The sequence below is a fragment of the Jaminaea rosea genome (genome assembly GCF_003144245.1).
Source record: "Jaminaea rosea strain MCA 5214 unplaced genomic scaffold BDZ90scaffold_11, whole genome shotgun sequence".
Lineage (NCBI taxonomy): Eukaryota > Fungi > Basidiomycota > Exobasidiomycetes > Microstromatales > Jaminaea > Jaminaea rosea.
The window spans coordinates 107,334-119,625 of record NW_020289985.1 but is presented as its reverse complement, the minus strand read 5'-3'; the positions used below and the strand labels follow the sequence as shown (position 1 = coordinate 119,625).

Below are 12,292 nucleotides of genomic sequence, written 5' to 3'. Positions count from 1 at the left end.
TCGGTGGTAGCGATCAGGCCGCGGGCTCTTGCGGCAGCGTACGTAACGGCTTACAAATGCTGATGACAAGCTCGACTTTATTCGCGATCTTGACCAGCGTCATCGCGAGTCGTGAGTCGTCAGACCCGCAGACAGGGAAGCTTTCTTAGAATGCGAGGTACGGCGGCGCTAGTGCTTGGCCCTGCATTTACCTTTGTTTGCTTGATCGGTCAGCTACTATATCGCGTGTGTGATCTCTTTGTGTGTGCAGCGCATGCTCACATTGTCATTCCCGTCACCGCTACTGAGCTTGCGTCACGACCCCACACGACGATCGGGGCCCATTGAATGACTAGCTCAGAAGTCAAAAGAGCGCGAAGCCGCCCAGGCATCGCTTTCCTTGGTACCCGCGCCAAGTCAATGCTGAGCCATGGTAGCGTCTCTTGATCGCATCGGTGCCTCTGGTGCCTCTGGAAGCTCTAAGCTTGCTGCAACCCTTGGCGCCAAGGCAGTCGCGCCGCCGTGGATCACTAATGCCGCGTCCTAGGCGCTCTTGTGATCACCACCACGCGAGACACGGTACCTCGAGGTACAAGAAGCGAAGAAGAACGAGCCAGAAGCAAGCCGGAGGATCGGAGGGAGAGCTGCGTATGCGCTTGAGGCAATCGGCTCGTACAGCATTAGCCGCAGCCGGGCGAGCTCGTTGACAGGATGGCATATTATATCGAGAGAGCAAAGAGAGTGAGACAGAGTCGTTTGCGTGCCATCGATGGCTCGCGGGATGTACGACATCAAGGCGAATCCCCCACGCCTCCACTGCCCTCGCGCCTCACTCCCCCTTCCCACCCTTCTCTGCATCCCCGCCGAGCAGCCACAGCACAACAAAGACCACGAATCCAACGATGGTCGAGAAGCTCGCCGCCGCGTACGGCCAGCTGGCAGGCAGGAAACGCTCCCCCTCATCATGATTGAAAGCGCGAATGGGCGCCACGTCCTTGACGTCGTCGAGGTACGTCCAGCCGTGCCTGAACCAGTTGAGGCGGAAGGTGTAGACGCCGAGGCGATCCGGCAAGCGGAGCGTCGTCGAGTAGCGAGTCGTCGAGTTGGACTGCTGTGGAGGCGGAGGGAACTGCGCGGCGTTGCTCGAGAATTGTGAGGCGTCCTCCGCCACGAGCTTCGCCGTAATGAATGGATCGATCATATTGAGTGAGACCTGCAGATCCAAGTTGGTGGGGGCGGGCACCCACCCGCGCACCGGGTCGTGCTGAGCCACATCGATGCTGTAGCGGACGTTGTCCTTGATCCTGTAGATCTTTGCCTCCCCGCCTTCCTCGGGCTCCTCGTAGCTCTCACGCACGTCGGCGGGGCCCTCACGCACTCGGTAGTGGCTGCGGCGTTCGAGGCGAAGGACAGAGCGCTCTTGGAAGGTCCATGAGGTGAGAGAATGGATGAGCGCCGAAGTAGCGCGCGACGAGAGGAGGGACGCATCGCTGAGGAGATGCTTTGACCCTACAAAGGCGACCCGCGCAGAAGAGTCGCGAAGCTGGAAGGCCGAGGCGAGAGAGAGGGAGCGCTCTGTGCCCAGCCAAGCCGGCATACCGTCCTCTCCGCCCACGTATGACGTTGAATCGGGTCGAAGGAGGGGAAAGGCGAGTGGATTGTTGCCGACCAGGTGAGGGCTGGCGTCCTTGAGAAGGATGGCATTTTCGCGCTTCACCTCCTGGAGCGTCTCTGCGTCCCATACGACGTTGTTTTCGACCAGTGCAGTACCACGCAGTTCGATACTGCCGTCTTTGGCTGGGTGGAAGTGGTCCACCAACTTCTGCCCAGAGGGTGCCAGCTCGAGGGAGAACTCGCGAGCGAGATCGCGGAGCCAGTCTGAGCGTTGGGGGGAGTAGGCAAACACAATGTTCCCGCCAGCTTTGTTGAACTCGACGAGCGATTGAGGCGAGAGATCGTCGGAGGGCTCTGCGTGCGTGCGTGCGTGCGTGCGTGCGGGAGGATACGTCAGCGATCAGCGGAGTGCAGGCGCGCGCGGACACCCACTCTTGACGTCGTCCGCCAGGAAGACGATGTGGTCGAATCGTCGCTCGTCGAACTCTGTGAGCTTCTGTGCAGCATCACCACCCTGCGCTGTTCGGTGAGCTACGGAGAAGCCTCGGCCTTCGAGGTGCGATGAGAGAGCAGAGTAGTGTGCAGCCTCGCCGCTCGAAGAGGTGACGACGAGGACGCGCTGCCCCGACGCGGAGAGGGCTGAGGCAGGCGTCGTGAGGAGGAGGAGGAGCAGGAAGGCGATCAGCGGGGCAAGAAGCCCTCTTGATGTGGCCATGATAGCGCAGCTGTGGTTCGCGGGGCGAGGATGGCGAGCGAGGATGGAAAGGAAGAAGTCGATGCAGCCTCGTCGGCGACGGCGCAACCGTCCGCCGGCCCCGCCCCGCCGCGCCCAGACCAACAGACAGCCTGCCACGACGCCCAGCGCACGGACGCCCCTCGTTGTTCCTTGCCAAGGGCCAGGAACACTTTCGTCGAGCAGTCACAAACGAAGAGAGCAATCATCACTCGGTCGTCGGCGGTGGCTGTGCAGGCTCGCAAACCAATCACGTCGTTGGGCCAGCCATACATCCAACCTCCCCACTCCTCCCATCTCTCCCATATCGTGCATCCGTCCACTCACCATGATCGCGTGGCCCTACCGCCCTCGCCGTCATCTTGCTGAGGTTAAGCGCTTGTTCTATAAGCCTCGCTGCCTCGCTCCGAGGCAGTGTGGCACTAGCGAGAGCGCCTGCACGCCGGTGCTGAGCATCATGAGCACAACGGTAAGAACACGACGTGGTAGTGAAGGCAAGCATGCCTAAAGATCCCCCGCTCACGCTGTGCCCCGCTTCCCCGCTGCTCAGCTTGCCTCGTCGCTGTCATCCTCACTTTCGTTCAATCTCAACATATCGTCCCGCATCTCAGATGGCATACAAGGTCGCAATGATCGTCAATGACACCGCCCTTCGACGTCAAGCCCCGCAGGCTTCAAGTTCCCTACGGCTACGGCGTCAGCACAGCCATCTACAACCGTCTCGCCAACGGTTTGTCCAACCTGCTCGCCATCGTAGTCCTGGCCAAAGAGGCAAGCTGCAGATCGCGTCTTCCACTCGGCTTCTTTGTCCACTCTCAAAACTCGTAACTCGTCACCCCAAGAAGAGCATGCCACGGCTCAGCAATTCACCCAGCTCACGCCTTCGATCGCAAGCAAAGAGACTTGCCAGGACGCAGGCTCTTCGTCCCGCCAACGAATCTGCTGAGCGAGCCGTCACCGACGCGGGCACCGTCATGGCCTCGAGCACAAGCACGCGCGCTCAGCAAGGCAACGCTGGGCAGACGAGCAAGGCGCAGACGATGCGACGACGGCTTCTCTCCGCGTGCCTCTCAACAGAGTCATGTCCATCAAGCACGAGCGCGAGGAGTCGCCAGCGCTGCCCGACCTCGACACGGAGGTCATTGACCTCAAGGGCTTTGGAAGTGAGCGCTCGTCAAGCTGATTCTCTGGCCGAGCGAGAAGCTGATCGTCTCTTCTTCTCTGCCCGCCATTGCCGTCGCCCGCAGAAACGCCGGACTACTACGTCCTCGAGCCCACTTCTGCAGCAGCCTCCCTGCCTACCACGGACGACGGCGTGCGAGCTCGCCTTGACCTATGTAGACAGGCAGCAATCTCGACCGCCAGCAGTCCTCCTTATGGGCTGAACACGCAGATAAAAGAGCTGCTCGAGTCGAACGCCTTCATGCCGTACATATCGAGGAACGCCAATCTAGGCGTCTCCAAGTGCGGCAGCCCTTGAGAGATCCGCGACCTCGACACTCCGCCTGCCATGCTCAAGACTGCGTCTGGGTCTGCGGCGAACACTCTCTTCGCCACCCTTCCCGCTCAGCACGCGCCTGGCTCCCAAGTACCCGGTGAGGATGTCAAGCCTATACACGAGCTATGACTGCATAGCTGACCTCTTCGCGCCTTCCCCTCGCTCCATAGCCGGATCTTGAGGAGTTTACAACGGCATCACCATCAATCCGCATTCGCGCTGGCTGGCTCATGAAGTAGATATCAAGAACGCCCCTCAACGTCTGTTATACGCAGCTCTCAGCATCGCCAGGGATGAGTGGGAGTTCTAGTGCCACCCTGCTCTGCTCGCCCTCACGATGGATCACAGAGGTGGACCGCGGAGAAGATACCGAGGGAGAGACGTCACAGTGATATGAAGCACGTCGATTCAAAGGGATAGATCAAAAGAGAGGGAGCTGAAGGAGACCCAGACTCGAGCTCAAGAAACCATCAGGTGCAAAGAAAGGGTCTGAGCGCAGGCTAGTCTAACCGAACCTCAGCTCAGCAGTCACTTCGTCCGCCACGGTGTGCTACCTTGCTCCTGGACTCACAAATAACCCTCAACCGCGGGCACCATGGCCGTGAAGCGGGAGCTCGAGGACGCCGCGGGGAACCACCTGGTCGACATCGAGGGTGATAGGCTTGAGGGATACGAGGGTGAGTCGAGCGGATCTGATGATCGTCGAGCAGCATGGATTAGCATCAAGCCACACTTCTTTCCGAATCAAATGTGGACTAATGCTGTCCTTATCACGCACAGAGACGCCCTCATTCTACATCACGGAGCAGATTGCCGCTCCCTCGTACCTCCCTCGCACCGACAAGGACGTGCAGGACAGGCTCGCCATCAGCGTCAAAGCAGTCCTCGAGGCAGGCAATGCTTTCGGCTTTGGCCGACTTCATCGTCTTGATGCTGCAGTCGCCTTCTTTCCTGCCCTGGCTAATCAAGCATGTCAATCTCGACGTCTTTAAGTGCCAGAGCCTCGCGGACGTCGCAAAGCTCGCCCAGCAGCCCACGAAGCTGAAGGACTGCAGAGGCTCCGCGGCGTATGCCATATTTGCTGACCTGCCTACGCAGCGTCAAGCGGGCTCGACGCAGCCAGGTAAGCGTGAAACGCAGCGCTGGAGGCTAGTATTCGACTGACCCATGCCCCTTCTTCCGTTGCGCAACAGGTGGAAGAAACGGCCTATACAATGGCATCACCATCAATCCGCGGCGAAGGTCGAAGGATCACCAAAATGGGCACAAGCAGGCCCCTCGCCGCCTCGTATACTCGGCGCTCGTCCTCGCCTCCTCTTGGGAGATCTACGTGGCGGTCGAGTTACCAGAGGATGATCAAGTTTCTCTGAACTACTTCTCGGCGGCCCTTGCCTGGATTGACCGCGCTGAGGACGTCAAAGTCCTGCGCACGCAAGCTCCCTGGCCGTCGAGGCCATCATGGCGGCTTATTGGCTCTCGTACCGCGGCAACGCCGTGTACAGCAGCCGCATTCATCAGCACCTCGGCCGCCCTCCCCGCATCGTTGGACTCAACAGCACAGCATGCCTTTATGGTATCCGACACTGGGCTCAAAGGGAGCCAGCGAAGCGAGTCAGCGTAGCGATGACGAAGGAAGAGAGGCGAAATGCGAAAGAAGAGAGGCAGAGAGCCAAGGCAGCAAAGAAGGAGGAGACGAAGCGCGCCTGCATCGAGGCCATGGCGGAGGGCAGCGTATCCGTGAGGGTGCAAAACCAGAGGTCTACGACAAAGAACTACGCCGCGTTCTTCTTGCCGCAGGCCGTGCTGGGAGGCAATGGCCAGAGTCTGGTCACCTTGACGGACAATATGCCTAACGAGCTGGGTATTAAGAAGCTCCCCTCCGACGGCCCGTCTGCGTTGCTGGAGCTGAAGCCCCGCTCCAGCCCTCACCTCCCTCTGGCGCTCATGGCTGGCATCAACCATCACCGCATCCTAGCGGGGTACAGCCTCCAACTTACGATTCACCATGCCAACGGGGAGAGCAAGACATCTATGTTCGAGTGGCCGCGCATCTACTTGCTACCGAACGTGGCTGCCGCCTTTCTCGAGCTCATGGCCCGCTCCCTCTCGGCGAGCAACCTCTCGCAGCTATACCCTGTCCCTTCTCGCCAGTCTCGACGATGTCGCCGCTCTTGCCGAGGCGCCCGCGATCCCTGACATATTGCCGGAGCTGCGGCTTCAGGCCGAGGCCGCCATGATGGGCCGCCTTCGTCAGTCGTGCTCCGCGCTCAACAGCGATTGGCGCACCAACATCCGGGAGAAGCTCGGCAAATCAAACAAGATGGGCAATCAGTGGCTGCCTCCTGCCGACAAGGAGCGGGCGCCGATCGAGTTCGACGCCGTCCTCGGCATCGATGCGCGGGAGGGCAAGGTCTATTACGCGTATCGTGAGCGCGGTGACTCTTCGCCCATCGCTGCCCACGAGTGGAACCTCATTCCCGACGAGAAGCTTTACACTCCAACCCGCCGAGTCATCAACCACTGTCGACAGCTCCTTGACCTTGCTCCGCTTCCCGTCTTCACGCATGACGGCGCCAAGAAGATGTCGTTCGACGAGCACTTCGAGTTGCTCGGCAACGGCACCTTCCCCGTCTTTATTCTGGCGAGTATGTGCCGCATGCTTGGGGTCGACAAGAAGGTCGGGTTGCAAAAGGATGCCATTGATGTCCTTGGCAAGGGAGTGAAAGGATGGGCGCGTGTTGACGTCGGCGCCAAAATGCTCAAGGTGAGAGGGCTAAGGTCGACACGCGAGTACAGGGTCAATACGACCAACGTCCCCGCAGTTGTCGAAGCCTTCCGAAAGGAGCAAGAGAGGAGGGAGAAGGAGGCAAGGAAGGAGACAGAAGAGGCGGAGAAGGAGACCGCAAAGAGGGCGTCAGAGCAGAAGAGGGACGGGGATGGCAACGAGGATAGCGAGGACAGCGAGTGGACGGGCGACTCGGACGATGAGGACTCCGAGTGGGAGTGAGGGTAGAGGTCGAGAGAGATGCGACTGAGGTCGTGGTGGTGGTGAGGCAGACGTGGAGCGCCGCTGGTCGCGAGTATACGTCAAAGAGGTAGGGATGGAAGGCGGCGACTTCTCCCAGGCAACTGCGGCTGCCACGGGCCAGCTCCGCCCAGCTTGTAAGCCGTCAGATGGGCAATGGCGCAACAGTCTGCGGGTGGAGGGAAAATTGAGCAGGACTCATGATGGGCAGGGCTTTCCACCTCCGCCTGGCGGCCTTGATGTCAAGCTTTTTGACATTACCATCGGCATCGATGCCAGTAGCGAAGACATCTACTACTGTTTCAAGCGTAGGGACGATCCCACAGGGTTCGCACCCGACGAATGGTGCATGCTGGCGGGAGAGAAGACCCGCCTGATGCGACAGGCGCGGAACGACTGCCGCAAGGCATGCAAGCTGCCAACGAAGCCGCTGTATGGTAACGGATGCAAAAGGCCCATTCCCATCCATGATCAGCTCATCCTGCTCGATGGCGAGGACTTCCCCATCAACATCAAGGACACTGGGAGGACGATGCTGGGGCTGAAAGCTGCCGTCATAATCCCGCGAGACATCGTCTCCTCAATCGGAAAAGGGGTAGATGGATTCGCAAGGATCAACCGGGCCCAGAAGAAGTCTTCGTCCGTGGGCCCAAGACGAAGGAGTACGAAGTCGAGCACACTAGCACAAGGCGAGCTCTGGATATCTTTGTCGAGAAATGGGAGGCGCGGGAGCAGGAGAGGGAGAAGATCAGGGCTTTGGAAGAGGATGAAGAAGATTCTGACGGCAGCGAGACGGAGGAGGAGTCTTGAGAGCGGGATGCATGGCAGGAGTTGAGATCGTGGCCGAACGAGAAGACTTCACGGCGCAAGGAAAAGTGAAAGGGGAATGAAGAGCAGGGAGGCATGACGCGAAGGCGGCGCGGAGAGCCGTGGTCACAAACAAGAAGATTAGATAGAGGCGGCCAGTTCCAGAAAGCTCACCATGAGCGTCAACATCTCATATCCATGACACCTCATGTTACTAGAGTAGAATCGAAGATACAAGAAGATGCACTTTGCCTAATCCGAGCAATTTGCATCTGCAGGAGCGGTGGAAGGGAGCTGATGATGAGGAGAACGAGCGCAGCCCTGACGTTGGAACGACACTGCTTCCTCCCGACCGATGGATGAGACATTGCGTGCGTGAATGAGCGAGTCAACAAGAGGGGATGTATGGCCCTCAGCAATACGATGGGACGAAACGAGCCGGCGACGAGGTCATGAGCGAGCGAGTGCGCGAGGCGCCGAATTATGCTGAAGCTGGATCAAGGCCCTGCGATCGGTTACGCTGCGTGCTGTGCGAGGCGAGGCCAAGGATGCGGGGGAATCGCGTCGGTGATGCAGTCTCGAGGACCTTGCTGCTAATGTGAGGCTCGCCTGAGGCAGCATGATCTTTGGGCTGACCCTTTCCTGCTCTGCTCCAGATCAATCTCATTTGCTCTGCACGCTACGCACACGTTGCTCAACACCGCTCGACGCAAGTCCGACGGAAGCGCGGGCACGCACGGGCCACCTTGCGAAGCTCATTCGGCCCGCCATCCCTTAACCGACTTCGCCATGCTCCACGGTGACCGGCAGGGTAATCAGTCTCAAGAAAGGAGGACGATGTTTTCATTCTAAGGGAAAGAAGATAGATAGACGGATAGCAGTCTTGATGTTCGAAAATCAGAGCCTCGAGCTGCGGGGAGCGTGGACGGAAGGAAGTCAGCGCCTCCTCTTTGGGGCGACCGATTCGTTGATGGGGGGTCGCAATCCTTACGATGGTAGCGGTGGAGGTCGAGATCCTCACCTTCTTGATGCTCTGCAGCTCGTTCTGTTCGATACGCACTAAGCAGACTTGGCGTCGACGGCCGCGGCGTGGGTGAGGAGGTCCAGGACGCGCATACCTGGAAGAGGAGGGAGGAGGTGGTGTCAGCGCGTGACAGGCTTATACGTCGATCCTGAAGCCAACGCACTGTAGCCAGTCTCTGTTGACGGCGAAGAGAGGGATAAGTAGGAAGAAGGACGTCAGGTTAGTTACAAGGCATTTCCAGCGGTCCTCCTGTGTCAGGGGTCCCGCTACTGCTCCCAGAGCCGGCCTCGAGGGCGAGAGGTCTCCGGCTACGGTAGGGGACCCCTATCGTCATCTGAGATGTAAAGATTGCTTTAGATACTTGCCATTGTCATACCTGAATTTGGGCGAAATTTGTCCCAGACGGAGGTGAAAGGGGATGGACGAAGGAGGACGGTCAGAGGAACTTTGCACGCCCAGACGGCGAGCCCCACGGCGACGAATGACTCACCAGCTGACGACCTTGTGGAAGTTTTGGTTGAGCTGAACATATCAGTAGAAGCGCAGGGAAGGGTAGAGAGGAAGAGGAAAGAGTATGGTCAGCGGCTACGGCTATGGGAGACGGTAGCGACGCGAGGTCACGGCATCCCCGCGTGGTAGCGACGCGCGGTCACATCGGGCATGCCGTGCTAGCGAAGGAGCGACTGTACGAACAGAAATGCCGGCTGCGGCGTCAAAGTACGACGAGTAGGTCGTGCCTGTGAGGGGGAAGGGGAACACGCGATCGCGTGAGAATCTACCAGACTCAAGATTGACTGAGAGCTAGTGAGCTCACTGTTGAGGTCAGTGGAGACGATAGCGTCCTCCGTGTATCCAAGCACGCCCTTCAATTCCTGCTCGCTAGCCCTCTTGATCTCAGCCTTGATGTCGTCAGCAGAAGCTGGCTTCTCGGTGCGGAAGGTGAGGTCGACGACCTGCGGCGACGCGACGTGGTAGCGAGCGGGGCGGGGACGTGGTAGCGAGGTCAGCAACGGCTCCTGCATCGTCGTCTGACGCGAACACTCACCGAAACGTTGGTCGTGGGGACACGGAATGCCATACCGGTGAGCTTGCCGTTGAGCGAAGGGATGACCTTGCCGACGGCCTTGGCGGCGCCGGTGCTCGAGGGGATGATGTTGGTCGAGGCGGAGCGACCACCGCGCCAGTCCTTGCCAGAGCTGCGCGCAGAGGAGGGGGGAAGGGAGACGTTAGCACGCAGCGCAATATCTCGTGCTTCACGGCGTGAGTGCCGTGCTTCACAGCGGCGCCGCACTCACGGCCCGTCGACGGTCTTCTGCGTGGCGGTGGTGGCGTGGACAGTGGTCATGAGACCCTCGACGAGGCCGAACTTGTCGTTGATGACCTTGGCGAGGGGGGCAAGGCAGTTGGTGGTGCAAGAGGCGTTGGAGAAGACCTCTACCTTGGGGTCGTACTGGTCGAGGTTGACGCCGCAGACGTACATAGGGGCGTCGGCGGAGGGGGCCGAGATGACGACCTTCTTGGCGCCGCCCTTCAAGTGAGCGCCGGCCTTCTCGGTGGTGGTGAAGACACCGGTGGACTCGACGACGTAGTGGGCGCCAGCCTTGCCCCAGGGGATCTGGGCAGGGTCACGCTCGGCAAAGACCTGGATGGCCTTGCCGTTGACGATGAGCTTGCCGCCCTCGGTCTTGACCTCGCCCTTGAAGGGGCCGTGGGTGGAGTCGTACTTGAGCATGTAGACCATGTAGTCGAGGTCGATGAAGGGGTCGTTGATGGCGACGACATCGGCCTTGCCGTGGGCGATGGAGTTGCGGAAGACGATGCGGCCAATGCGACCGAAGCTGCGGCGGAGGCAGCGTAAGTGACCAAGAACAAAATGCGCGGCGCGCGCGGCATCTTCACGCGTCGTGCTCACCCGTTGATACCAATTTGGACAGACATGTTTGTGTGGGTGTTGTTGTTGGTGGTAGTGTTGATGGGAAAGGAAGAAGGGCGTGGAAGAAGGCGCAGCAGTCGTTGAAAAGGCGGCCGGGCCAGCCAGCACAGTCACGCACCCACGCACCCACGGCGCGGGCGAAGCGGCGCAGGCCAAGCGGGCGGACGGCGGGCGCAGGAGATGCACGGTCGCAGCGCCACGACGAGAGCACGCCAGCTCCACCTGCGACGGCGACGACGCTTGGGGCGACAAGATAATCCTCAACACACGCGCGAGTGCGAGACTCGCCGGGGACGGGCCGGTGCGCGAGATACCAACGCCAACGTCGCCGTTAGTAGGGCGATGGTGGTGGCGCGCAATGAGAATGAGCTGAATATTATGGAGACTCTATGAAGCGAGACAACATCGTCATGGCGGCGCCTCTACGCTCCCGACTGGACGAGCAACCTCCCACCGTCAGTGACAATCTGCGAGCCATTGAGGTCTGTATGCGACGAGCGAAATGTCAGCGTCGTGTCGTATCGCCTCTCCCTGATCACGCGCCCACTCACACGCCCCCGCCCGCGAGGTGAGAAAGAGCATCAAGCCCACAAAGTCCTCGGGCGTCCCGCTGCGCTGAATGTAGGGGACCATCGTCTTGGCCTTTTCCATGAAGGACTCGGCCGTGGGATGATTGGTCATCTCCGAGGGATAGATCTGTGGGCGCGAGAGCGAGCGCGAAAGCGGGTCAGCTCATTGCTACCACACCGCGCACCCACCCGCCAACTTACTCCGGGAGCAATCGAGTTGACCCGAATCTTGTACGGCTGCAGCCTCACGGCGAGCAGCTTGGCCACCTTTTCCTCCGCGTCCTTGGACGTCTGATAGACGTGCGAGATGGAGTGGTTACGCGCAATGTGTTCTGCAGCGATGGAGGTGACCAGCAGGACGCAGGGTCCCTCATCGCGCAGAGAGGGAGTCTTGCTGCGGGCTAGGAGAGGCACAAAGGCGAGTGTTGTGAAATAGGGCGAGACCGTATTGACGTTGAGCGTGTTGCTCCAGTTGGACCACTCCTCGTCGTAGAGGGATGCGTGGACCTTGCTGGCTGCGAGGGTTGCGCAACGTTAGCACGAATCGCGAGTTACGCCGGACGCAGCACCCACTGTCGTCCTTGTCCTCGGGCTTGAGCTTGATCCAGTCGCCATTGACCCCTGCGCCATTCACAAGCACGTCGAGGTGCTCCTCATGCTTGCGATATTCGGCCACAAGCTTGTCCAGACCTTCCTTGGACGAGACGTCGCCAGGGAGGCTACATGGCGAGCGCGGCGCGTGATATCAGCATTTGTCTCCTCTACGCACCGCGCGCACTCACGCTATGACCTCGCCCTGAGCAGCAGCCTGCGGAGCGCCCTCGTCGCCCCGCCTCTTCTCAAAATCCTTCTTCACGCTCGCCAATTTCTCCTCCCTGCGCCCGACGATGAACACCTTGGCCCCGTGCAAGGCGAGACCTAGCGCAGCATAGCTTCCCAGTCCCGAACCGCCGCCGGTGATAAGGATGCGTTTGCCTGCAACGTCAAAGAGAGATGTGACAGACAAGGAGGCCGTGCTGGTGGTGGGTGCGGTTGATTGGAAGGACATGCTGGCAGGTGGTGTGTGTGTGTTTGTGGGGAAAGAGGGAGGGGGAGGAACAAGGGTCCAGG

General features: G+C 59.9%; 7 protein-coding genes across 7 annotated transcripts; 3 read left to right on the top strand and 4 right to left on the bottom strand.

Annotated features, from left to right (window-relative positions):
* Positions 1–676: 676 nt before the first annotated feature.
* Positions 677–2,352, bottom strand: BDZ90DRAFT_233315 (Dolichyl-diphosphooligosaccharide-protein glycosyltransferase 48kDa subunit). The gene is made up of 2 exons (XM_025506589.1): positions 2,026–2,352; positions 677–1,947 (listed from the first exon to the last, which is right to left on the bottom strand). The coding sequence occupies exons 1-2, from the start codon at positions 2,306–2,308 to the stop codon at positions 809–811; spliced, it is 1,422 nt and encodes a 473-aa protein (XP_025360788.1). The 5' UTR covers positions 2,309–2,352; the 3' UTR covers positions 677–808.
* A 377-nt stretch (positions 2,353–2,729) lies between these two features.
* On the top strand, positions 2,730–3,744 carry BDZ90DRAFT_46770 (hypothetical protein). The gene is made up of 2 exons (XM_025509614.1): positions 2,730–2,795; positions 2,877–3,744. The coding sequence occupies exon 2, from the start codon at positions 2,938–2,940 to the stop codon at positions 3,709–3,711; it is 774 nt and encodes a 257-aa protein (XP_025360787.1). The 5' UTR covers positions 2,730–2,795; positions 2,877–2,937; the 3' UTR covers positions 3,712–3,744.
* An 885-nt stretch (positions 3,745–4,629) lies between these two features.
* Positions 4,630–5,637, top strand: BDZ90DRAFT_46746 (hypothetical protein). Its single transcript, XM_025509613.1, has 2 exons — positions 4,630–4,947; positions 5,018–5,637. The coding sequence occupies exons 1-2, from the start codon at positions 4,722–4,724 to the stop codon at positions 5,443–5,445; spliced, it is 654 nt and encodes a 217-aa protein (XP_025360786.1). The 5' UTR covers positions 4,630–4,721; the 3' UTR covers positions 5,446–5,637.
* Positions 5,638–6,913, top strand: BDZ90DRAFT_46737 (hypothetical protein). Its single transcript, XM_025509611.1, has one exon. It carries the CDS (start codon positions 5,830–5,832, stop codon positions 6,829–6,831), a length of 1,002 nt encoding a protein of 333 aa, XP_025360785.1. The 5' UTR covers positions 5,638–5,829; the 3' UTR covers positions 6,832–6,913.
* On the bottom strand, positions 6,914–7,535 carry BDZ90DRAFT_46738 (hypothetical protein). The gene has a single exon (XM_025509612.1). The coding sequence runs from the start codon at positions 7,316–7,318 to the stop codon at positions 6,995–6,997; it is 324 nt and encodes a 107-aa protein (XP_025360784.1). The 5' UTR covers positions 7,319–7,535; the 3' UTR covers positions 6,914–6,994.
* Positions 7,536–9,166: 1,631 nt separating this feature from the next.
* Positions 9,167–10,618, bottom strand: BDZ90DRAFT_246689 (glyceraldehyde 3-phosphate dehydrogenase; the record flags this gene model as incomplete). Its single annotated transcript, XM_025507569.1, has 6 exons — positions 9,167–9,202; positions 9,374–9,417; positions 9,495–9,633; positions 9,726–9,876; positions 9,976–10,518; positions 10,593–10,618. The coding sequence occupies 6 exons, from the start codon at positions 10,616–10,618 to the stop codon at positions 9,167–9,169; spliced, it is 939 nt and encodes a 312-aa protein (XP_025360783.1).
* Positions 10,619–11,013: 395 nt separating this feature from the next.
* On the bottom strand, positions 11,014–12,253 carry BDZ90DRAFT_280707 (NAD(P)-binding protein). The gene is made up of 5 exons (XM_025509302.1): positions 11,965–12,253; positions 11,756–11,901; positions 11,384–11,697; positions 11,165–11,309; positions 11,014–11,097 (listed from the first exon to the last, which is right to left on the bottom strand). The coding sequence occupies exons 1-5, from the start codon at positions 12,228–12,230 to the stop codon at positions 11,036–11,038; spliced, it is 933 nt and encodes a 310-aa protein (XP_025360782.1). The 5' UTR covers positions 12,231–12,253; the 3' UTR covers positions 11,014–11,035.
* Positions 12,254–12,292: the final 39 nt, after the last annotated feature.

Coding starts and splice junctions, on each gene's coding strand:
- BDZ90DRAFT_233315 (XM_025506589.1), bottom strand. CDS start 2,308: ATGGCCACATCAAGAGGGCTTCTTGCCCCGCTGATCGCCTTCCTGCTC. Junction 1,948..2,025: donor CCTGGCGGACGACGTCAAGA/GTGGGTGTCCGC, acceptor GCACGCACGCAG/AGCCCTCCGACGATCTCTCG.
- BDZ90DRAFT_46770 (XM_025509614.1), top strand. CDS start 2,938: ATGGCATACAAGGTCGCAATGATCGTCAATGACACCGCCCTTCGACGT.
- BDZ90DRAFT_46746 (XM_025509613.1), top strand. CDS start 4,722: ATGCTTTCGGCTTTGGCCGACTTCATCGTCTTGATGCTGCAGTCGCCT. Junction 4,948..5,017: donor AGCGGGCTCGACGCAGCCAG/GTAAGCGTGAAA, acceptor GTTGCGCAACAG/GTGGAAGAAACGGCCTATAC.
- BDZ90DRAFT_46737 (XM_025509611.1), top strand. CDS start 5,830: ATGCCAACGGGGAGAGCAAGACATCTATGTTCGAGTGGCCGCGCATCT.
- BDZ90DRAFT_46738 (XM_025509612.1), bottom strand. CDS start 7,318: ATGGATGGGAATGGGCCTTTTGCATCCGTTACCATACAGCGGCTTCGT.
- BDZ90DRAFT_280707 (XM_025509302.1), bottom strand. CDS start 12,230: ATGTCCTTCCAATCAACCGCACCCACCACCAGCACGGCCTCCTTGTCT. Junction 11,698..11,755: donor GCCCGAGGACAAGGACGACA/GTGGGTGCTGCG, acceptor CAACCCTCGCAG/CCAGCAAGGTCCACGCATCC. Junction 11,310..11,383: donor TCAACTCGATTGCTCCCGGA/GTAAGTTGGCGG, acceptor TCGCGCCCACAG/ATCTATCCCTCGGAGATGAC.